Source organism: Strix aluco, chromosome 3, assembly GCF_031877795.1.
Source record: "Strix aluco isolate bStrAlu1 chromosome 3, bStrAlu1.hap1, whole genome shotgun sequence".
In the NCBI taxonomy this organism is placed as follows: domain Eukaryota; kingdom Metazoa; phylum Chordata; class Aves; order Strigiformes; family Strigidae; genus Strix; species Strix aluco.
The window spans coordinates 126,194-151,671 of NC_133933.1; the positions used below are offsets into that span (position 1 = coordinate 126,194).

At 41.5% G+C, this 25,478-nt stretch overlaps 1 protein-coding gene across 1 annotated transcript in view; it reads right to left on the minus strand.

Annotated features, from left to right (window-relative positions):
- PSME4 (proteasome activator subunit 4) overlaps window positions 1–24,677 on the minus strand; it is a 68,957-nt gene extending 44,280 nt beyond the window's left edge. Inside the window, exons 1-12 of the mRNA XM_074817060.1 lie at window positions 24,424–24,677; window positions 17,062–17,202; window positions 16,420–16,536; window positions 11,577–11,621; window positions 10,106–10,255; window positions 8,882–8,945; window positions 5,463–5,537; window positions 4,851–4,973; window positions 4,258–4,350; window positions 3,077–3,342; window positions 1,326–1,512; window positions 587–676 (exon numbers count right to left, since the gene is read on the minus strand). Of these exons, the coding sequence (XP_074673161.1) occupies window positions 587–676; window positions 1,326–1,512; window positions 3,077–3,342; window positions 4,258–4,350; window positions 4,851–4,973; window positions 5,463–5,537; window positions 8,882–8,945; window positions 10,106–10,255; window positions 11,577–11,621; window positions 16,420–16,536; window positions 17,062–17,202; window positions 24,424–24,602 (1,530 nt within the window). The 5' untranslated portion in view covers window positions 24,603–24,677. The remainder of the gene's footprint in view (window positions 1–586; window positions 677–1,325; window positions 1,513–3,076; window positions 3,343–4,257; window positions 4,351–4,850; window positions 4,974–5,462; window positions 5,538–8,881; window positions 8,946–10,105; window positions 10,256–11,576; window positions 11,622–16,419; window positions 16,537–17,061; window positions 17,203–24,423) is intronic.
- Window positions 24,678–25,478: the final 801 nt, after the last annotated feature.

The window sequence follows — 25,478 nt, forward strand, 5'->3', positions numbered from 1 at the left end:
GGACCAAATTCCTTCTAGACTCTCCCAGACAATCAACTAGTTGCCTTTACCTCTAAGCTGGACTGGTTTTAAACTAGAAATGATGTATATACATGTTACAACAAAGTCATCTGGTTTTTTTGGGTTTTCTTTATGGTTACCTTACTGGTTTATGGTGACAAAAAGTTTCAAAAACTTAATGGTAACAAAGCTGTTATTTTATTAGACTCAGAAAAATTTACATGGCAAAGGGACCTCTGGAGACCTGTAGTCCAACCTCCCTCCACTCGAAACAGGGAAAGCCCAAATTACACTGCACAGGGCCTTGTGCAGCTCAGTTTTGACATAAAAATCTTTAATTGCTTGAATTGAACATTATCTCTACAACAACCTGTCACTAAGCAGCAGTGCTAAGAATACATGGCCGATTCACATGCTGACCAAAGCGAACACGAGCCACATCTTTGGGGTTTTGTTGCGTTTTTGTTTAACACAGCTTTACACATACAAAGGGAGCAACCCTGTTACAGTTCTAAAGGATTACTACACTGCTAGAAATTGACAACTAGGTTATCATTTTGTTTTTGTATGTACACAGCACTCTTACCTCTGAAAGATCATCTCTTTCTTGCAATACAGATGAACAATCTACTAAAGGCACCAAAGTAGAAAATGTTGCAATGAACTGGAATGTAATCTGTTGAGAGGCACAAACAGCTCTTTAGTAACCGTTACTGTATTCTACACACCGAAAAGCTTCTGCAGTTCAAGTATGGGAGCTAAAGCAAATCATTACATTAGAAAATCCTCCAGGGCCCAATCCCTCCACCCCAAAAATTTATGTCCTATTTGCAACTGTGCAAAAAACCCCTCAATTTTCTGAGTGAAGAAACACTTATTTTGTGCTGAACTTGAAAGTTACAAAAAACCCCTATAATGCTTACATTGTTTGAATAGTCAATTAGTAAGAATTCCTGAATATGAGGGCTTTTGGGATCTAACTTAATGAAAACCTAGTGATAAAGGTCTTCCTATTGATCTGAAAAAGCTAGGAATATTTGCTAGGAGCTTTAGAACATGTATTCAAACTTTTTTGAAGTCAGTACAATGCTTATCACAATCTGGTGTTAAAGATTCACTTTGCATTGTCTGACAAACCAAGAACGTTATTGTAAGTTAGAGGCTTGTAATATTTACAAATGAAATTGTGCAAGAACAAAATCAGGCTAAGAATTTCTGGAAACATGAGTTACTTGCTTTCATACAAATATTTTTTAAAAAAAGGCTTTTGGAGCTAACTAGTCGGCTATCTGTCTACTAAAAAACAGTAAGATTGAAACACTCACCATACATTTGCTGAAGTCATTTGGATCCACCCCAGGCAATGCTCTCATCAGTAGAGGTAGCATGTGTGTTGGACCTTCAGGGAACCACTTCCCCCCAGACACCAGACTACGAGCTACTCCAATGACACAGCTTAAAGTAGCTGTGAGCTGATGAGGTTCTGTCAACGTCTCAAGGGCAGGATATGTTCTATAAAGTTTAAGAGCAGTCACCTTAGGAACAATAATGTTTCTAAAGTCTTCAAAGAAAATAGAAGCGGATTGCACATGTTATTTTCTACAGAAAGGGTACAAAATTTCTTCAAGAAAAAGTCTAACTAAATGGTTCCAAAATTTTTTTCCTTTTTTTTTTTTTCCAATGTACTTAATGTTGCTCTATTAGAAAACATTTTTTTCATTTGATCAGTCCTATTCACAAAAAAGTCACAATTAAACAATTTGTTAGCAGTTGCAACACAGGAATTAATAACTGGATGGGCTCCTAGACTCAAAGCTATGATCATTTTTGCATTTGAACTTTAAGCTAATGCAAACTGTCTACTTAAAAGTTTAAGAGCCTTGTGCAAGCATGAAGACTGACCTTGACTGCCTCTGAACAGATGAGGGATATATTGTTTAATGCTACGTTGAAGTCCATACCTTTTTTATAAAAACCTGTTAAGTTACTGCGATCTTTAAACCTTTTTTGACGCTAAATACCTTTTCAGCCAACTGTGTAACACTTCCTCATGTTATCAGTAACCTACAGTTCAAACCAGAGTCATGTGGTAGCCCTGCCCTATGTCACCCGAAGCACACAGTGCCCACATCTACCCCACAACATGTGTTTGGAACTGCACCCAAGGCAAACAGGCCAGCAAGAGTTTGAACTACCGAGCAGACGTTCAGTCTGCTCTCAGAACACAAAAAGCAGTCAGATCCAATACGGGTGTCCACTGCTGTCCTCCTTAGAACTGTTATGCTTGAAATCTTTTCATACATGAGCAGATTCATCAAGTTTTTACAAACAGTTGAGTCAGTAAGGTATGGAACTCAGGAAGGGCTCTTCAAAAACTCATTTCTCCACTGTTTTTACAAGTTGTTGAAGTACAAAAGACTGCATAGGAACGGGAACATGGATAGGGACTAGGAAGAAAGCTTGTCATTGGGGCAGGAAGGAGTTACATTTTTCTTTTGGAATTTCAGGCACCAAAGTACTAGTAATAGTACAAAGTAATTATGTTATGTGGGCATGCTTATTTGCTTAAGAAGTCAAAAGCAACGACAGTAATTTTAAGCAACCTGTAACTGTAACATACTTTGACACACAACATAGACCTTATGCTCATTCCTATAAACACACACAATACCATCATTTATATTTGCCCAGCTGAAAGCTAGTGAGAAGGTGTAAGGTCTCTCATCAATAAAGGGTAAAAAGTTGTTTTTTCAACTGATCCACCCACTATCTGCTACAAAACGCCAACATAAATACAAACCGCCTGAGGATTACCCCCTATTGCACAAGCTACCAACAGCTCCCAGAGCCACTCCATTTGTCAGGTGCTTAAAAAAAAAAAGTGACTTAAAGCAAAAACCAAAGTCCTCCTTCACGCCCTGTCCTAACTCAGGTGATTGCTCAGGGGTGTGTATCAGCAGCTCCTCTCACCACAAACTTCACTGGCAGTGAGGAAATTGCTTGTCTCTTAACATGACTGCCTGGCATATTTATTTGTTGGCAAGGCAACAGGGAAGTTATTTCTTGCAGAACTTACTTCTCAAGTACAGGTGGAATTACTAACTCAGGACGCATCAGTGCAAGGTTCTGCAGGGCTTGGGCAGCCTCCAGGCTTCCAGTTTTACTAAACATAGCCAGAAGAACAGGTTGAATAATGCATTCTACAAAGTCTGTAACATCCTGATCAGTAAGTTTATGACTGTCAGGCACAGGAGTTAACCAAGTCATTTTCTTGTAGCGCTCACGATGCAGTCTTCTGACAACACCACTGGGTAACCTCTGAAGGAGTTTCATCAGTTTATTCTGTTGAATATACAAGAAACACTATTCAGTTCCTTGGCAATAGCACAATCTGAGCTGCTAAGTGTACAACAGACAATTAATAAATCAATATCTTGAAATTATACAGCTGCAATAAAAGAAAACTCAGAAGAGCTCTAAAATACAATAGTCACATTTTGTCATTAAACTTCAGTTCCCAAAATGTCAGCAACTACATGGCCAGCACTATGCCTTAGGATTTAAAAAAAATCATAAAACACACACACAAAGGATATAGTCAGGAATCAAGATTACTTATCAGCAATTAGGACATCGTTGAGAGCATCCTCTGCACTTATGTGTAAGCAAACAGTCTATTCTAGAACAACTCAGGTCCTTTGGCACTGCTTGGAGCAGCCTTGCTATTTTAATCTGTACTTTCTACCAGCCATCATACGGAGATTCTTACTTTCTCTAGCAGAAGACTGCACTAGCTACACCATCAAAATCTTAATGCATATCTAGTTTGATGAAGCATAAAAGTCTTCTTTGCTTTGGTTAATCAAAACTAGATTTTGCAAACTCGGAGAGAGTAGATCAGTAATACAAAAGCCATCTCACCTAAGTAATACTGATGGCCTATATTCCCCTCCTTTAAAGTGCTGATTTCTTTTTCCTAACTATACACTCAACAGATGTCTAGTTTTGTACTTCTAAACTGCACTGGGGTTAGATGTTTGAAGAATACTCCCATTAGCTGTCGTCCCGACATCAGAATAAAAGTATGATTTCAATTAGAGTACAATCACGTATCTTGAAAATTAAAGCCTCAAAATATTATACAACAGACTATCTGGCTGTTGGAGCACATAGCACATCTAGCAACATGTCTGATTTGATAGGTTTGACCATGGAAATCACAGCCAAAGTCCTTGTCTTGACATGCAAAGAACTCACCAGCCAGCGCCCATTATTTGAAGGATGGTAAAAAGAAGCAATGCTATTGAACAAGCCAGACAAGTGCTTCTGCACTAGTTTACTTGGTCCACCCTGTAAAAAATAAAACACAGATCTTTATACAGATCTTTATTACATGGAATAAGTTAAAATGGACAGATAACACAGCAGTATGAAGTACAAGTGAGTGCTCTCATCACAGCAACACCTCAAATCATCAAATCACATCTGCAAATTCCCTCCCTTCCCCAGCCTCAGCTCTGCCCTAAGTAGCAAGTTCTCTCCCTTGGATCTGATGAGGTTCACTCTGAAGGAGTCATTCCATTGTTCAGCAGGTCCCAAGCATGTACCCTCAGTGGCTCTTGTAGCTGGCTGCTCGTTTCCAGGATGGCACAGACAGCGGCCCTGAAACAAATCTTTCCATCCACATTCTAAACTGACAGCAAAACAATGTAATTTAAAAGAAACCTTGGGCAAAAGATATCCTAAAAGCATGCTTCTGCAGTGAGCTAAACAGAACAAACAATTTTAAACACACATTTGCTTAAAGCTTTGCATTAGTTTCTTTTTCACTTCATGAAAAAGTTACCAACCATCATGGCTGTGATCCACATTACTGCATGTCCTACATCATAAGCGTTTGTTAAGAATCTGGGAACAACAACTTGATTGCTTCCCACTGGAAGATTTAAACTCCTCAAAATTCTGGTAAAAATCTGAAAAAAGAAAAAAACATCGGCATGAAATTAATTAACAAGAACTGGCATAATCAAAGTTGTAATGAAAAGGCGTTTGGTGGTTTAGGGTTTTTTAAACAATGTAACTGCAACAAATCTCTTAAAAAATACATAAGCTGAAAGGTTCATATATACTATTTACCAAAAGAATATAATTAAGGGCCATTTCCACAAGAACATGGGGTTAGTTATACAATCAGAAAGCACTTGTATAGTAAGGTATGTTGTTGCTTTGGTTTGGTTTTGACTGAGGTGATAACAGCAACAACTTCCAGTGCTGTCTGTAATGAAAGGATGGCTCAAATTGTCCAAGTTAAACTGAGGTCTTCAAATGAATGCACCTCACTTGAAAAACTGGGCCACTGCAGTAGAAAACCCATACAGGGAAGAAGAATTATTCTTAGCATAGTAACACCAAAGACTTATCTCAAAGTAAACAAAATAATTTAATAAAATGAGAAATATTACCTTTGGTACATACGGATCCCAGTCTATGTACCCGATGTTGTCAGTGGCCAAGCGAGCAAAAAGATTTACTAGATGCTGAAAACACCCATAAAAGGAGGAAATATCCATTAGAGTATATTTATAATAAAAGATGAGCAAACCCCTCCATCTACTTTACAGATGCAAGATAAAAGCCACCCCTGGCACTGAAGCACTTGTAAAGGCAGACTTCACTCTACGGGAAGCCACCAATACTGTATTTCACAGCACATCTCGACTCCTACCTTCACAAGTCCAACTCGTTACTCATCTGAGCGCTTACAAAGCAGGTAATTGTGATCTAAGTTCTGGGAGAGGCAGCCTGTCAGAATATACACCCCCATGTCATCAAATTTTTTTTTTAAGTGTAAAGACCTACTAACAGTACTTTGAGAAGGTGTAGTCACACTCTCCCTTTCCTGTGCTCTGTGAATTGACACACAAGGCAGAATGCATTCACTACCATTTTAAGTCTCAACCATTTATTGTTAGAACAACTCTGAAGAACAGTAGATGAACAACAGACAAACTTATACTTGAGCTACATGTCATCAAAGATTTTAGCTTTTGCTAAGAAATCTCTTTTCCCCTTTTGAGCACCTTTGAGCTTCTGCCCATTTCTGAACAGCTTCCAGAGACCAGAAGGCTCCTGGCAGTAGCTTACAGGAAGACCCCTGTACTAAGCTTCGGAGTCCTTCAAACGCTACGACCATTTTATCAACCGGGTGTACTAGACTCTTCATCTCTGCAGCAAAGGTTCGGAGCAAACTCCAGGTGACAGTTAGAAAAGAGATTTCCCAGCAAACCCACAACACACCTTAAGCAAAGCAAAAATCTGGTAACAGAACAGGCTCTCGTTTGGCCATCTCATCAACTTCTCTAAGGGAAACCTGTTACCTACTTTGATAGCCTTTGTGTAGAGGACTACTTGGATTGGTTACTGGAAAACACCCCAAGGAATATTCTGAAGAATGCAACCCTACCAAGAAACACATCAGGAATCCTCTTTTATGCAAGAACAAGAGAGACAGGCTCTGTAGAAGACAGGAGGTTTGGAAAGACGATAAACAGGTATCCAAAGACAAACCAATTCCTGGCAAAGGAAAGGGCCCTGCACTGTCCAGTTGGGCTGCAAATGCATCATCCTGGTTCTTGGTAACTTTGACCAGAAAATGACACACGGTGCACATGTTCCACATTAACTTTGAGCTGAAGCAGCATAACAAGCGCTTACGATCATCACTTCATCTCATCGTGCCTCCTCACCAGCAGAGCTCTCTTATGTGAGCCAAATGTGGCTACTGGCCTAAAATAGCATCTAAATATAGACAGTGAAAAAAATTCAGCCAACATCTTGAAGGACTATTTAGCTCCTGCAGGATCCATCCTACTTAAAGCGTGCTTGCCTGTGCCGACGGCTGTCACATTTGTAAGCTTTGATTTATACACATCTGTGGCTTGCAAGCATCACGGGCATTAGCTGTCAGATGGGATGGCACTGCGTGGCTGTCTACAACGAATTAGACACTCCATCGCCAGAAGACAGTCTCATGAGTCCAGAAGGGAACTGAACGATGTTATCAGGACTAAACAAAAAAGGAGATGGAAGTCCCACTCTCATATCCTGATCGTGACAAAGCACACAGTCCACCAACACTCCTTTTATGAGCTTCTCCGAATAGGGAAATACCTACCAAGTCTCCAAGAGCCTTGATGCTTCTACCAGTATCCTGAAGCTATGGCAAAGCCAAAAGGGTGGGCCTTAAATAATCCTGCCTAATTCAGAGACCGATGTTGACACAAAAGCAGTTCACCTCTCAGTCTGAAGGAGTCTGAAGGAGCTTTGGAAAACCCAAGAATTCAATTCAGGACAGTCACACTAGACACAGCTTGAAGACAAGTGTTACATTTTCTTGAATGACCTACCTTTTTTGTTTGATACTAGGAAATACCCACTGAAAAAAACCTACCCAGGCACAAAGGCAATGGGTTCTATAGCTCCCCTTCAAACAGCAAGTCTAACTCCTGCCCAAGCAAGCCGAGGAAGAGCTTGCAGCGTATAGAGGCTTAAACTGGACTGCACAGTCAGAACCCATATGTCTAATACCCTGCATGCAAGCCTGATGAATTGAACAAGCCTGCCCTTAAGAAGTGACAAGACAGCAGAAACCAGAAGTGAAAGCTCTGGGGAAAAAATAAAATTGTTTGGGCCTTCCAAGCAAACTGTCAGAATACAGTGGAAGAGGGGAAAAAATATAAGAGATAAGTTATGAAAGAGTGTTGATGATTATTTTTTAGACCATTTGACAGAAACAAACCCAATCATGATATTAAAGTGCAGGTTGTCATCTTTCTGTTGAAAGACTAGACAGAATTGTGATTTTTTGGACAGCCATCAGAAAGATGCAGAACTGTCTACAGACAATCTCAAATAAAACTTGGGCTATCACCCCCGTTCAAATCTGGACAATTGCCAACTGTTGGAACAATGACTGTCTTCCTCTATTTCAGACGAAACGTAACTCAACGCTGGAAGACCTACACACAAGCCTTTTCACAGAGAAACTGCCAGAAACACAGCGTGCTGTAAAGGTGGCATTCAACGGTGTTTTGGAAAGCAGCTTTCTCCAAAGACACTGAGAAGTCCTCCTCGTGTATATAGGCAGATTAGTAACAGGAGCCAGATGGTGAAGAAGCTTATGTTCATACCGAGTATGGAAAAACTCTGGTAATATGCCAAGTTTCACTGCAGCGAAGCCAAGGCACAGGTCAGCTGACACCAACAGCACCTAAGCTGCTGGTGGGGTTATCTCAAGAATGAGATTCTATTTTATTTCCCAAGTTTTTATCTAGTCATACAAGACACACAAAAAAGGCAGACAGGTACACACTAGACTATTTTCCTTGACAGATATAGCCCAATGGTATTTTTGGCCAAGGGGAATACAAGTTCTTTACGGTACCTACAATAAAGGTGACAACAACTCATTGCAGTCAAGGCAAAGCATTACTACTCAAAATTGGGGATCATGAAAGGTGCGTTAAGATATAAAAGATGGGACTTGACAGAATTATAATTTATAGAAATCGCAAGAGCACTTTGCATCATTGTAAGCAATAGCAGGCAGTCTGGAAAATGCCAGCATTCCCAAGGCTGGAAAGAAAAGCCGCCTGAGCTAGCCATTAAACAGTGTTTACCAAGCACAAGTGTGGTCTCATTCATTCAGCCAGTAATTGCTTGCTAACGATCATGAAATTATTGTCTCTGCTTTCTTGTACTAGTTAAAGCAGAAGGAAAAAAAAAAAAAAATCCATCACTGTTTGACTTCAATGCCTTGCAAGCACCCTGTAGGAATATTTAAATGGATTTCTTCTAGTCTAAGTGAAAAGTACATACTTACCCCTTCCCATTGGGGAAGATTTTGAACTGACACCCAAAGGCCTATAAACTCATCAAACCAAAGCCTGAAAGAGAACAGAATCAAAGTGATTTTAATGTTGTGAAGGCAGCTCCCTCCCTGGATATTCCTCCCTCACTTTGCCAGGCGGTCACAGGAACTCACCGGCCCCTCAACTCACTCAGCAAGAACAGGCACCAACATGGCCATGCTTGGATCACCTTGCCTCCCACAGCACCCCCTGCCCCCAGCTCTGATCCTGAGTTGCAGTCCTTGCTGCTTCTACCTCTCCTCCTCTTATTCTTTTCCGATCCCCTCCCTTTCGCACAAGTGTTTCCACAGGAGTTTCCTCATCTACTTGAGCTTTCCCATTTCATTGTGTATTGCCATCCCAACGCAGGCCAAACAGATGAAAATAAATCACATTTCTATTCCCTCTATCTTAAAAGCTAAAATTTGTCCATATTGACTGATGGTTACAAGTGTAATTTACTCTGAATTCATCTGAAGCCAAGGATGTAAACCCTCCATACCAGTCCCTTACTTAAACTCATCAACTTTATAAAATGTATTCACTCCCTTCCTTCAAGTTTTCACTAACCCTACAGCACAAATATAGTTTTAAGCTAACCAGCCTAAGCAATCTCTACATACCCTAAACATCACTGGTTTACATTTCGAAGTTCAACAGTTCTACCTTAAATATGACCCACACACTGTCCCATTCCACAAACCTTTCCCCTTTAATTCTCAAATTCATTTCGTATAGCAAGTCTCCCCACTGTCTCACATTTCCACATCTTGACCGTGAACTGCAGACCCCTACCTCACAATCCCGTATGTGTACTAACCGCTGTACTTTAACCTACAGAAAGGACTCATCAGAAGCCAGCCCAAGTTAAATAGAAGGTAGGACTTAAAGCTGAACTATGGTTAATGATTTTTACTTGTGGGACTGTTTAACTCAGCTTAGTTTACTTTGTTGTATACTGTGTGCTTCACGGTAGAAAAGGGAGAACTGATGTGGGAATAGGTACTACGATTTCCACCCCCCCCGGTTACTTTTGCAAAAGAAGAATGCTGACAGAATTTCTGTCTTGAACTCCTTCCAAAAATGCTGTTCAGAGCCATCACTCATTTTGCTGGTTGACTTCAAGTCACCCTGTACAAGATGATTGCCTGCCTTTGCAACAGAATACTGTACGACAGACATTCCATTACTCTTACTTGAAACCCTTCTGGTGAAGTTCAGGAGGAAGTGTAGTAGGCAGGAATAGCTCGAAGTAGGTAATAGCCTTTTGCATGGTGACATCAAACGGACACATTAAAGGCCTCCATTCATCTAGCATCTCTGCAGTGGCATCTTCTGGAAAATACCTGAAAACAGGGAAACCATTCAACATATACAGGCTTGGCTTTAAAGTTGGGGTCTTTTATAAACATATTTAGAACTATTTACTAACTTGTCATAAACCTTAGTTTCACAGTACGACCATGTACCCAGGGGCAACAGACAGGCAGTTCCCAACTCCACTTAACCTTCACGAAAAACGGAGTTCAGATGAAGGACATCATGGTGCATCATTTTAAGACCATAAATATAAGAATACTCTTGTCTTGTTTAACCAGAAAAGTTTCTGTACAATGCAAAGCCATTCTGACGTGAAGGCTGGTCAAATTCTAACAATCATGATTCACATTTGATGCAATACAAAGGAAGATTACTTAAGGCACTAGGAACATTTATCAGAATATTACCAGAACACTGGTTATTTAACTTGTTTTAAAAAAAAATATCCATGCAATGCAGTATTTAAAATGCATACCAGATACAACCGTTTATACAACATAATTACTGCAGTTGATATGGGGCCAATTGGGAGCAACATTATCGGTGTCCCAACCTGAAGTTAGATTTTTCAAAAGACAGATATCACATTTTCATTTTTAAAACAGTGTTTCAATGACTTAGTATTCATAACAGATACCAGAAAAACCAACATTGCAACCTAATGGGTTTTCTTCAGCTACAAAACCATATGTATTTTGGACAAGTGTAAGGTTGTCCTAAACATATACTATTAGTTTAGGATAAAAGAGCATCTCCTCCAGGAACGCTCAATGGAGTAACACCAGGATGTGAAACAACTGCTCCCATGAAAGCAGGTAACGACAATGGCCACGTGAATGGTAAATAGAAGACATGTCTCTCTGCATCTTTGCAGTACCTTAAGCTGCTGACAAAGTCGATCAGTGCAGACAGCAACACTAGCTCATGCACACACTTTCCCAGTGAACATAACAGCACAGAAGTGCAAAAGACATAGTGGCCTTATCTAGTGATATCCTGGCTTAACTACTAGATTTTAAACCAAGGCTGTTAGAAAACCTAACAAACCAAACAACCTTACACTCTGTTTAAATACTGTAACATGGAACACGCCTGTCATTTTGGTTTTAAGCAGCCTATGAACCTGAGGGACTGATCATTCATAATGCAGTAAAATGGAGAAGTCTCTACCCTCCACCCCAAACTTCTTCAACGAGGTGAAACAACATCAGCCAAGGAATGACTACTAGGGTGGGGTGCTGTTCTTCTTGTGTCAACAACCACAACAACTTTTCCTCCCCCTCTTAAAGTACTATTAAACATACAGACTTTAAAAAAAAACCAACCAAACAAACAATGAACACTTACGGTCTGCAGCTCTTCACAAGTGTTTTCAGAACACCTTCTACAGAACTGAAACAAGAGAGGAGACATTAGGGATAGTGTATTACAAAATTTCCATGACAGCACAAAATAAGCAACCGTTTGCTGAGTTTTCCCTCAAGAGCTTCAGGTAACGCTGACACAATTAGATGTCTTCTGTGAACATGCAGCAGCTAATTGCCTTCTACACAGACCTAACCACAAGGACTGAATTTGCTCTGCTCAACTCCCAGTTCTACTCTTCCTATACTACTCGATTTACTGCATTTAGGTGAAGAGTGAAGAAGTGTTATGGTTCTGTTATAATATCCATCCTATGTTTTATCCATGAACCACCAGCAGAGCAAGATAACTTCTTGGGGAAATTGAAAACCCAAACAGAACAAATGTGTTTATGGACTTTATAAATATTTGTAACGTAAATAAAGGCAATGCACTTCAGAAAGTTGTTACTAGATTCCAAATACGGTTTTCAATCTGGTTTTGATTTTTGTCCAGTAGTTCTAAGAAAGACAAGTGAACTATCTGCAAATCAATGGTTATTTCATTAGCTTCCCTCAGAATTAACAGCTGATTCCAAAAGTGTTTTCACCCACAGCAAGAAAACTTACTTCAGAAATCATTTTAATAGGAATTGTCACAGGTTGCCATCAAACCACTGAAAAAAGACTAAGTCTCAGAATAAACTCAAAGAATAAAAGGGAGAGGGAGGTGAGCAAGATCCAACAATGGAACCATAAAGATAGTAAATTACCATGTTACTCAAATTTTGTGTTAATTACAAGACAAGCTCAAGACTAAATTGCACTTTTACCAAAAAACATTTGCTGAATTAAAAAAAGAAAAGCACGCTTTCTGACAGAAGAACTTCCTCTATGTTTTAGTTGTACTTTCTGTACTCTTAACAGAAAAACCACAGCCTTTAGTTCATCATGAAAAACTATCATACATAAATGCTATTTTGATCAGAAAAAGATGGTACAAATGTATCATCTTTAGAGTTTTACCAAAGATCCGTTTAGGTCAATTAATGGAGATACACAACTACTGAGCATGCACACACTCTCTCTCTCTCTCTAGTCCTGCACAACATAAACTGATCCCATACAAGCCAGGAGAAATATAAAATGGATAAACCACTATTTCCCTTCAACATCTCAACATTCAATGCAAGCCAACAAAAGCCCACTCACTCCTCATAACAGTACTTCAGCTCAAGTAGCTCTCTAGAAGATGCAAATCCTGTACATTTCATGAAGCAGTGACAAAGTAAATCCATGATCTCTCCCAGAATGAAAATTTTGAGCTCACTGACAGCTTCTACTATGTGAAGAGGAATGGCCAACCATCCACTAAACAAAAACAACATCAAACTCTGCAAGAAGCTCATAAAGATTCTGGGTTGAAGTGAATTCTGTTCTTGAAAGAGTTAGAAATAGGTAACAGTTGTTCCAGGAGTAGACAAATGAAGCATGAACCAGCAACATGCCTTAAAAGCATTAAAGATTAACATAGAAAAAAGTTTCTGTGACAAAATAAAGAAAAAAACTATCCCCATACTGAAGTAAACCATTGCTAAGGAGAACCTGATAAGAAACACTGATGCCAGAGATGACCAAGTCTTTGAAATCTACAAGCTCTCAGTCAGATCTCCGCATTTGTTAGTGGACAAGAGCAAAGAAGAAAGATTGGAAGGGATGTCCCCTTCTGTCTTCTGATCACAAATTTGGAATGGAAGCTAGAAAGTAAAAAATAGCAGCAGACAATATGGTACATAAGGAAACTTTCATCTCAGACAGTTTAATTACAGACCAACCACAGAAGACATCTTGTAAAATTCCTGTTTGATGACTGCTAGTTAGAAAAGGGCAGGACAAGAGAGCTGGGGAGAACAAGAGACAGCTGGTTAATGTTGTCATTATCACTTTGGACCAACTCTCACTAACTTTTTAGCAGTCGCTTCTGTTCCACTTTTGGTTAGACCTTCTGTTACTGCAGAATTGATCCAAAATATGTACAGTTATCCCCCTCACAAATTTCTGTACGCTGCTCGACTAGTTAACCTAGCCACAGACTAACAGAGCACAACAGCAGACAACTCTACACTTAAACCGCACTGGGGTGGATCACCCTGCCATAGTTTGTACTCCTGCCCTTGCTCGGGTACTTAATGCTGACGATTTGGATAAGGTATTACCTTTGTAATCGAGAGATAATGAAGCCACTTACACTGGAAGGTCTCCCCTATTAGTTACCGAAACAACAGCATATTTAACAACATAAAGGAAAATGTCTCATCCCATTCCGTTTTCTTTGCTTTTATCTCCTCCTTATTACCTGAAGTATTTTTAGTTTATCATTGTATCTTGCCACATGGATATATTTAAAACACCCAACAATGCTATTAACCCACTAGTCATCATTTTGGCACTACATGACTATTTTCCTCTTTTGTAAAGGACGTGACCACATTAATGCATAAATCTGGGGGTTTATTCCCCTGCATTTTCAAAGAGAAACATGTTTAAACACACACTATCGACCCTTACTTTATCAAAAAGCAGTAAAAGCACAATTTTCAGTTTTTCAGGACAGATTAAGACCTTAAGTGAAATTCTAGCGCTGCAGTGGACACTCCATTACAAGAGCCTAAATTAAGACAATGAAAAGAGCAACCAGCTATAGTTTCACAAATTGTTTTAGTGAATTTCTAATTACAGTGAGCCAAATACCAATCTCTCATTGGATTAGTATAGCTAAAAACTTCTTCCTAAACAACCCCAAACAAAGCAAAAGACACTGCAATTCCACTTATACCAGTCTTCTGAGTCTACACACACACACCGAAACTCCTGATACACTTTTCACTGCAAAAATTTACAGTAAACTTTTCAGACACAGACACTTTGTTTCAGACTTCACAGCTACAAGGTTGTTACTGGGTGTCTTTTCCAGCAGGTATTACCTCACTGCTAAAGCTCTTTCCATGATTTCATCGTTTTTAATAGTAAGGTACACTTACTCAGTAACATGCACTCCTACACCAATACTGACTTGGTCCATATTCAGACACAGCAATTATCCAAACGTAAAATTTACCCTTCATTTGACCCCTGAAGTATGTATGCTGGTTAAATTAGTTAGCATATAGCCACTTCATCAGCCACTTCACACACGCTATCTTGTTCCCCAATTAGAAAGGTTTACATACAGTGCGACATTCTCATAAACAGTGGTGTAATGTTAACATTGGTTTTCCAATACAATTATTTATGCAGGAAATTACACCTGTGTGACAAGTGTTACAGTCTAACAGAACATGCAGAAGATGACACATCGGCCAGAGCTGAACAAAACAAAAAGTCATTCTTACCACCTATGTAATACATTAAGCACAAATGTTTTAGGTGAAGACAAGCCTGGTCGATATGAACTGAATGTAAAAAACAAAAATAAAACAGTAATTAAATTAACACCTATAAATCAAATCAATCAGCTTTTAAAAGTATCTTGACTTCCACCAAAATATTACCCCTCAAAATTGACGTTAAAAAAAGAGTAAGCACCGTATGAGAACAAATCGCACTGCATATTAAGATGGAGTGTCTGGTATCTAATACAGTGAATAAGAGCCCAACATTTCAGACAGACCATCACAACTGATATACTCCTCCCAGCTTAACCTCCTCTTCACCCTCAGAAGAGTCCCCTCCCCACTGTGCAAGTTTCTCTCAGAGCCAATGCCAAGTGACTAGACAACATCCCTGCAGAGCAGACGAGGCAGTTTCAGTAGGTGCTGCCACAGGCATAAAATAAACCAACTAAAAAAGGCTCTGCTCTTCCCGATTTTCATTTACAAGTAATATCTACAATTAGCAAAATAATGCAACTTAGCAATTATTTTTCCAGCTACTTAGCCACAAGAGAACGTCAGCATGAAATGCTCTGTAACACGGTACAAGGCTACATGTGTTGTCTGTTCCTGTCACTTATCAGCAACAGGATCTTCCACCCCGTAAAAGAAATCACTGGTAGTAACTTCAAGAGCCCTGGACAGAAAATTTATTTTTTTAAGCTAATTAAGCTTGCATTTCTTTACATGAAGTTTCTTCAAACAAACATAATGAGTTACCCATGTAATATTTTTTATCATCTGTAATTTATAGAGCAGGACCTTCTCTAATTGGAATTATTACAGAAATTGCAATTTGGGAAATCTGACAGATGGAGAGGAACTGGCAGCACAAAGAAAGCAAAGAAAACAAGTTTTCATCTTCCAAATCAGTAGAACATTTCCAAAATTCTTAACTGGGAAAAAAATTGATTTGTCCCTATCATCACTTTGAGTACATATACGTGTATATGTATTTTCTATAGAAGGTACTTCACTTTTTTCATGTGCATAGTGATTTACACCTAGATTACACATAGTGGGAGTGGTTACAGTACATATTTCAGAACAGTTATAATGTTTTATTTTTTTTCCCAAACCCTTGTTGTGAAATAAAACATAACCACAGATATTTGCCTTGAATAGCATTAAAAATAACATTAAACTGTGGATTGACATAAGTGGAAGAGCCCTGTTCCAGCATATTTAGAAATTAACTCACATGGATAAACAAACATAACAAACACAATTCAGCAGCAGAAAAATACAGATTATTTAGGACAGTCTTGCACGGAATTACTGAAATAATTCATGACTTCACAAAATATATGCAAAATATTTACTGTGTATCAAAGACCAGATATTAAAAAATTACCGAGTACTTTCAAGCATTACAGGTGCTTATAACCTATCAAATGTTTTAAAATGCAAACTTACTTGGGAAACCAATTTAATCCCAGATGTTCTGTTTTGGAGTATAAAATCCTCTCCAACATTTCATAAAGTGGTCTCCATGGTAACTCTAAATCATCCCTGGAAAGCAGTTCTTTTTTCCTAATAGAAAAAAAAACACCAAACAATGATCACTTTTGGATTAAACATTTCCATGACCGCCCTGCCCATGAGAACCCCCCGGTGACTCTCTGCATTGCCCTCAGCCCCAGCGCCTGGCAGAAGCTGCAGGAAGGTCAGGCAGAGAGCAGCCAGCCACTCGCCGCGTTCCTGCGCCACCAGAACCCCTCACGGCCTTCACGGAAAGTCTGACTAAGGGAAAGACAGTCTTCACCTTCTCCCTATTTGAGATTCAACCTTAACACTTGGCTGAGATCCTTTCTTTTCCTAACAGGAGAAAAAAACCTGACGTTCTTTCACTTTCAATAGCACTCCTAAAGCTTTGAAAGGGACAAGTTGCTTGTGCAACAAGAACTCTTTGTAACCAACATCATCTGTACAGGGGAGATGCAGCGAAGTAACCTGCAACTGAACGTTCTGTTACATTGAAGTAAGGAACAACATGAAGCAAGTGAACTGATCAACTAAAGACGGAAGTTTCAGTAGTCAGCAGGAATCTGGACTTACTTTAACAGGTTTATCAACAGGCGTGCAAATCCTTGCATCATGCTGATCTCCAGTTTGGGAATTGTTACCAACTCGTACAACAATTTGATAAAAAGCACATGATCTTCTCGGCTAAATTTTCTCCCATATAATCGAATGTATCTACAAACAAAGCACAAGATGGGTTAGCAATAATTTTAAACATTTCCGTTTTATCTACGACCCGAGCCAGACTCCATCTGACTTGCTGTTTAATGAAAGAAAATTAAAGCCTGCTTCACAAGTCCAACAAGAACCTGAAGGTATATAGCAAAGGAACACTGACAACCAAAACCAACTACAGAAAGAAAAAGACCAAATAACATTTGCGATTCTACAAATACTGTAACTTCATGCTCACACTAGATGCCACAAAAACAAGGATCATACTATTTCACCTCAGCTCAAAATGTACTAGCCCTTCAATTTAGTATTTCCGTATCCCCATGTGTTTTAATTCTCTTAAAAAAACCCTAAACAAACCAGAAAAACTGTCACGAGCAACCTTATTATACTCTACCCTTTTCAGCTGGGGCACTTTAAGAAGGAGACAGGACACAATCCAGAAGCTAATTAAAAACAAAACAGAAGTCTCAAGCAAAGTCCACATCTGAGAGCTTCCAGTGAGGCCCAACAACTGCTGTAGCCACCCCAGTTTGCTGGCAGTCTGTCCCACTGCTGTCCCCGTACTCAGTGCCTCAAGGAAGTGCGGATCCAGCAGGACTGACTCTGGAAGCAGCACTTGCTATTTTCAAATACAGATTGAACACAAGAATATGTTTAAAGTCTTAAAAGATAATTTGAACCCGATAAAGCTATATAAGGTTTCAGTGTGGCATTTTAGGTGTCACACAACTAAAAATCACTGCTCCTCTGGAAGCACACTTCCCTTTTTATTACTGCTCCAAGTATTCCATAAGGATTCCCAAGAAGCCCGACTGATACGCTGTCCTCCAAGCAGCACTCAGGCAAAGCATACAAGATGGGAACCCCTATAAGACTTCTATTTGAGAAGCCTGTTTACTGTTTCTAAGAGTTAGTCGAGGTTGGATTGATTTCTTGGCTAAATATCCCCCCGCAGAGCATCAAGGCTGGCTCTGGCCATGTGAAACCCCCGCTCTCCCCCCGGCTGTTCGGTGTGCAGGGCGGCACAGCCCGCAGCACCCCACCCTGCAACCAGCCACTACGGGCTCGGGAGGGCTCCCACCGCTAAGTCAGAAGGGGCCAGGCGACTGGCAAGGGGCAGACATGAGCAGTTCCTGATCTCACTCTGAAAACAACCTCTCTCCATTCCTGAACTCGGTTTCTGAAATTGAGTCCTGCCACATCGAGGAACTCAGTTCCATACTAGATCCCTCTTTGTAAACTTTTATTCCTCCCAGAGTAGAGCTGACTATTTGAGAACTACAACCCAGACCCTTTAGTAAAACACACTTACACCAAGCAGATTTCACACAGTGACACCAAAGCACACGGGATTCGGACTCAACTGCTCCAATACTTTTTTTCTGCTATTTCCCCAGATCCCCCTTACTCAATTTAAAACAAAATATTCTCTGAACTACCGGATCACCCACAGCTAGTAATGTTACCCAGTGCAGTTAGTCTCCTTAAGTACACATATATCATGTCCCCTTGCTCTTTCCTTGTGAGGCTTTTTTCCAACCTTCTTCCTTCAGTTTCCCTTGAAGATACAGTGGAAAAAGCTGCAGGACTCTGGCAAACCAATAATCACCAGTTTTCACAAAAATTAAGAAAAAACCCGAACTACTCTACAGCACTATTTTCCACTTCCTTTTTCCTCTTCCATTGATTTTAAAGGAGGATTTCTACATTTGATGGGCACTATTTTCACTAATGCTCATTTCCATGTGCTCTACTTATTTCAAATACAGAAGGAAACAAACAAAACAGAGGATGACCCACTCTTCTACCACAGGAACTTAAATTATCTGAATTGGCCAGAATTACTATCTACCTATACAATTACACCAACAACAGCTGAACACCTACACTTTTCACATGCATTAAACGGACAGGCAAAAAGAATCCCCAGAAAAAAAAAAAAAAGGGTGACACTTGATTTTGTGAGGGCTAACAGAAGTATATAATACTTATATTAATTGCAGTATTTTACCTTCTAAAAGCATACATCCCTCATACACTGTATGGGAAAAACCCCATGTGAAAGTCTGGAAGCTTTTTCAGGCTAAATGGGGTAACAATCAGGACAAGACAAAAATTTCATAAGCAGACCTAAGAGCTCTTCCCAGCACATCAAAAGGAAAAGCACCTGCCTTGGAAACAGTCTAGACTTCCCAGGACAATCAGAGGCATTTTATAGGACCATGAGAGAGACGACCAGCCACACAGTCCTACCACTCCCACCTGGGCATTTCCCTCCGTGTTCACTTACTGGTTAGTAAAAGGGTAAGACAGTGTTTGATGCAATGACCAAAGTCGACAGGAGTTCGCCTACGAGAGTGTCTGTACTTTCCACAACAGTACACATCTGGGAAGGAAAACACCAGTTACACACCGATAGCAAGGGCTCATTTCACTGGGGACCAGAGGGTTCTGAAATCCAGTTTAACCTTTAGTAACTTCCAGTTCATTATCCTTCAGCCACATCAACTTGCAGGTACTTCTGCACTCTCTTAATACAAGCTCTAAAGTAACAAAGAATACTGGTTTCACTGCCTCATGTACGATTTAAAGAAACTGCAAAAGCCTGAAAAATAAGTTTTAACTACAGAAAAACACTACACAAGATCCAATTAATCTGTCAGCATTGCTATATATATCCAAAACCAAAATGTTTGGCTGATTACCTTTCTTGACCTTTGCTAACAGCAGTTCTATTATACAAAATGCTGTTTAAGGAAGAGAAGCACACAGAAATGAACACAAAGATGTCACTATGTCCAAGAAGCATAACTAGATGCCAAATTGCCCCCGTATATACAGTTTCTTTATATGGGTGGGGGAGGTAGATTTTACAACTGTCAATTATTTGTCTTAATCCAGTTGTGCATTATGACAATGACAGAGAAGAATTAATTCCAGGAAGAAGCTAATCACCTTTTCCTCAAGATTAAACAAGCAAAATCTAATAGAAGAGAACTGCAATATTTTTGGAATATCCCCTCACAAAGGATGAACTATTACCATTACTAAATAAAATAATATAGGCAGAACTTCATGAATCCTGAAGGATGACTAGGGGCTAATTGCACAGATGCATGTTCATCATATAAACAGTGACTCTTCAGGATAAAAAAAAAATGTATTATTAACTGGGTTATTGGGGGAAAAATAATTCTACAACTAAACTGCTGCAAAACAAAAAATACTACACTGAGATGATTCTTGAAATCTTAATTCTACTGCCCTTTTGATTCCCTCTTTAAGAAACCTATCAAAGGTTCTACGAGCTCTCAACCTCTACCACTGAGCTGCAAGAAGGATAAACAAGTTGTCCTTCACTGTGCTGGTCCCCTGCGCTCCAATTTGGAGTTTAGCTACATGGAGAGAATAAGCGCCACAAAACCCACCCACCCACCCTAAAAAACATGTTTTGGAAGTGAAAATTCTGTTTGCAGCTCCATCCTTCTGTACAGAGTACAGCATCTCTGGAGACAGCAAGAAAAAAAATTAGAACCAAAAAGCCAATTCCCTATTCTAAAAGTATTAGGTATCCAATCTCTCACTGCACAATTACAACAGAGCTATTTTTAGGAAACGTACTGTTGTACGCAGTGGACATCCTAAACCGCCCTAGCAAGTTGGCTGCTCTGCTACAGTTAAAAACTGCCTTCGCTTGTGAGGCCGAGTCGAGCACTCGCCTAAATCCAGAGCTAGCTATGTGCATTTTCTAACACACAGAACAGGACTATGACTGCTCTGAAAGTTGTTTTTTTGACAAATTATGTGAAAAACAATGAATCATGCTCCACAAGACTATTTAAATCATGTATACAGTACACACACACACCCCTTATGCATCTGATAAAGATGAGAGGGAAATAGGTGTAAAACCAGATTTATACACAACAGTGATTAAACCACTTCAGCAGTCCCACTGAAATGTTTCCATCCTCACTTTAACTTTGTGTCCTGTCATTCTAAATCAAATCAGTTGAGCTGCATTTTTTCCACACCTTACAGCAAGAGAGTTAAATGTCATTTTTAACAAGCCTATACCTGACAAACACATAAAATAACACTGCCAGGAACAGAAACCGTGTCCCTCAGCTCCAAAAACACTACCCTTGCCTAGTGAAATAGAACGTACAGCAAGACATTTGTGTGTCTTCCAGGCTGCAAAGACAACTACGTGTACAGTAATTATTAAATGTTCATATTATACTAACATGCTCATTTACAGACTATGGTCTAAAAATAAAAAATTCAAAAAGTAGATTTACACACAAAGTTTCTGTGTAAAACATGAAAGAAGGAAAAATTGAAAAGTGGCCTATTTTTGACCTAGAGATCCTAGAAGACCGAGGCAAGTCCATTTAAGCAAATGATTTTGACGCAACCCGCTTTCTCCCCACTGCCCCCCCCAGGAGTAAATTATATCCTGAGATTCGGTAGTCTGCTTTCACAACTGGATTACCATTTCCAAAGATACAGATTTTACTAGCTGAAGTTGGAGGCATCTTGGGGTAACGATTACAGATCTAAACGCAAGTCTTTGAGGCAAGCAGTTTTACTTGTGTAAGGAGTCCCACTAAGTCGTAAGTTACTCAAGTAACTGCACTATTCCTGTCTTCACAGGACAGCAAGTTCTCTCACCACACATGCATCCCAACCAAAGAACCAGTTAGCATCACTCAAAAGTGTGCATAGAAGAATTCTGCAAATCAGCTTGCAGACATTATATTGGATAAACTTCAATTTTGTTGGGTTTTTTTTGCTTCCCTACTCTGTGACATCAAACAGGTGAAACAGCTGCTCTTAAGATAAAACTATGTGCAAGTCATGTTTTCAGCTGTTGGGAGTACAAGAAATACAACACCTCAGACTTCATCATGAAATAGTAACTGATACTCAAATTTTTAATTCAAAAAAAGATTTGAGTTTCACTTTCATTCTTCATACTCTACAGGGTTTCTGCGGGTTGTACAAAGCTGCCAGTACCTAAGGAGGTGTAACTCCACCCGTATATAATCTGCATGCAATTTTTCTCTTCATTTATATGTATGTACATATTACAGTGCTTCTCTTAACATTTGTATCTGTGCAAGAAATAGATTATAGACATGTCAGCTTCGCTTCCCAATTACAAATTATTTCACAGAATATTGTGAGAATACTGGCTTTTATAACTCAGATGTTTGCAACAAAGCTAAGGAGCCATCATACCACTGTGAAGATTCTTTTACCAAACAAATGTGCTCTTTATTGTAGCTGTCCAGCAGGGAAAAAGGCATTAAGTTGATTTGGAGGTGCACCACCCACTAATCAAGTCATCAAACTTTTGATTTTATTGTCATTATCCTCTATTTTGATTTAGGTATGACATCAGAACACCATATGGTTGGAAGTGTTTCATCTAGGCCTAAACCTTTATTAACATATTTCATCCCGCGGAAGTACTTTGTCAAGTTAAACTAAGCAGCAAAACATCTCTCATGTTAAGTATACCAGTTTATTTTTAAACCAAGCCCACTGTTTCCTTCCCTACCTACATCCAAAGATATTCAGAGTCTTACTGCATATAATATGCCACAAAGAAATCTTGGGACTAACAGGCATCAGACAAGTTGCAAACACACACAATAAATTCAAACCTCAAAGAGTAGGTGGAAAACCACAAATTAGAGCCTCCTGACCTTTCTGTGATTCATGAAGTAGCATAGCAGCAGTTCTCAATAGGCTAAAAATTCACTGCCCTGCAGCCTAAACTGGGAACAGTCATTGCAATCTCCGCAGTGAGTAATAGGGTGATTCTAACACAACCCTACAGGCTCTCAGAGGACTGATGTGCCACATTTGGCCTATTTAGCTGATGTTGATCTCTCTCGTAGTAGGAACTGCTACACTCTATTTCAACTTGATTACTACACCAAGTTGTACCACAGGTACAAAGGCAACAGGTGCCACCCAAACCCAAACGAGCTAACAGATGGCTGAGGGGTGGGAAGGGAAACAGTATTCAGCTGGTTCCAAGCAGGTTCAAACTGTCACCTAACACAAACATGTGAGTCATTTCGCAACCATCAATGTAATTCTATCTAAGAAGGCCTCTTGGCAAATACAAAGACACTTACATTTCAATACACACGTATCAAACAGATTTGAGTGCCCAATCTATATTAGATTGTCAATTAATATTAAAGAAATGACTTATGTAAGGAGGAAATTTTAAGTGAAGATCTCAAAACTGTACTGAACGCACACATTTCATCCTTCCTAGCACACAGCAAACACCATTTATGGAGACACACAGAGCATTCAGCAAAAAAAACCAGGATAAACATCTGCAGCAATATGTTTTACTGACTGAAGCTACGGGAGTCACTGTCATACGATGTCATTTTCAGTGCCAGAGCGCCCAAAAGAAAAAAAGGTTAAACATGATTTGTAAAACTAAGAGCAACCTGTGTTCCGCTGAGCGCTATCTACGAACCCACGGTGGTTTTATCTGTATTCGCAACAGCTCGGCAACAGACACAGCAGAGCCAACATCGACAGCAACGACACCGTGCCACAGCACAAGCAAGGTATCAAGGGCACCAAGGGTGTTGACACAGCACTAAACCAGATTTTAATCCCGCTAGCACTGAACTAACAAACAGCCTGTCTTGAGAAAGCCTTCACGTTCCTAGAGCAGAAGTTACACGGAGATGATATCTCGCACAACTCGCTTAAAAAGGCGAGAGGTGAAACGGGTGCCCGATTATGCCTTAAGGAAAAAAAAAACAACTCTCAAACCACCAAGAAACCGACGAAAGTAAAATCGGGGAAGTTTCAGAGCGGACAGGCGCGGCGCTGGAAGCGAAGGCACCTTTGTCCCCGTTCCATCCGCGGGCCTTGTGTAAGCGCCGGGCTGGGCAAGCGGCGGCCAGCCCCGGCCTGGCAGCGCGGCCCGGCCTGAGCCCCGCGCGGGGCCGCGCCCGGGGCAGCCCGCGCCCGCCCGGCCCGGACCCAGCGGCGCCAGGAGGCACCGTTAGGCAGCGCGCCCGCCCTTCGCCCGCCCGCCCGGCCCCACCGGCGGCCCCCCCGGGGCAGGGACGCGCCCGCCGCCCCGGCTTCGCACCCTCCACGCCCGCAGGCCCCGCTCCGAGGCCGCTTAACCGCGGGCGCGACCCGGCGGGGCGGGTCCGGGGCACTCACGTCGAGAGCTTCCTGGTCCAGAAGAGCCCCCCGGGCCAGAGCTCCTGCAGCTGCACGGCCCGCGCCAGGTTGTCTTTGATCTGCCCGAGGAAGCGGCCGGCCTCGGCCTCCAGGCGCTCCCCGTAGGGCAGCAGCTTGTTGTAGACGATCTCCTTCTGCGGAGGAGGCGGCGGCGCCATGGCCGCGCCGTGCCGGGCCGTTCCGGGCCGCTCCGCTCCGCGCCCCTCCGCCGCCTCAGCCCCGGCCGCCGCCGCCGCCCGCCCAGCGCCGCGCCGCGACGTGCCGTGACGTCACCGCGGGCAGCGGCCGGGCAGCGCCGCCCCGCCCCCTTCCGGCGGAAGGCGGGGGTGAGGGCAGCGCGGGTGAGGGCGGCGCGCGCCCGCCCCGTCCCCTCGCCCCGCGCCTCCGTCCCGGCCGCACTGAGCGGAGCAGCCGCGGAGCCCCGCGGGCGGGGGCCGGCGGCCCGGGAGCGGAGGGGAAGGGGCGGCGCGGCCCGGGCAGCGGCGAGCGGGGCCCACGGCGGGGCCGCGCCGTCGCCTCCTCGGGGTCAGAGTTCGCCCTCGGGGGCTTTGCGGTGGATTCCACAACCTGGCGCCATGCGAGCGCGTCCCCTCAGCAGGGAAACACCCCCCGCGCTGTGCGGCCGGGCGGAGCGGGGAGCAGACCCAGCCGGGCGCTGCCGGCCCCGCGCCGGCGGTAATTACCCCCGGGGGGTGATGGCGGATCGGGCGCTAAGAGGCTTAGTGGATAATAACGCTACTCAGGACAGCGGAGCGCCGGGCCCGGCCCTGCCGCTCGGCGGGGGGATAAAGCTGGCGGGACGTGTGATCACGGCGCGGGGAGCGGGTGGCGCTGAGCTCCAGCTGTCCCCTCCCTAGAACCGTTAATTGAATTTCCCCACAAGAATTACATCGTGACCGTACAACAGCTGCGAACTGATTAGATTTAAAGCTACTGACGAGGGTAAATCCTGTTTTCTGATCTTTATGCTTAAACTAGCTCCGCTTAAAAATCAAAAAAAAAAAAAAAAAGGCTAACTAAATGCTGAAACACAT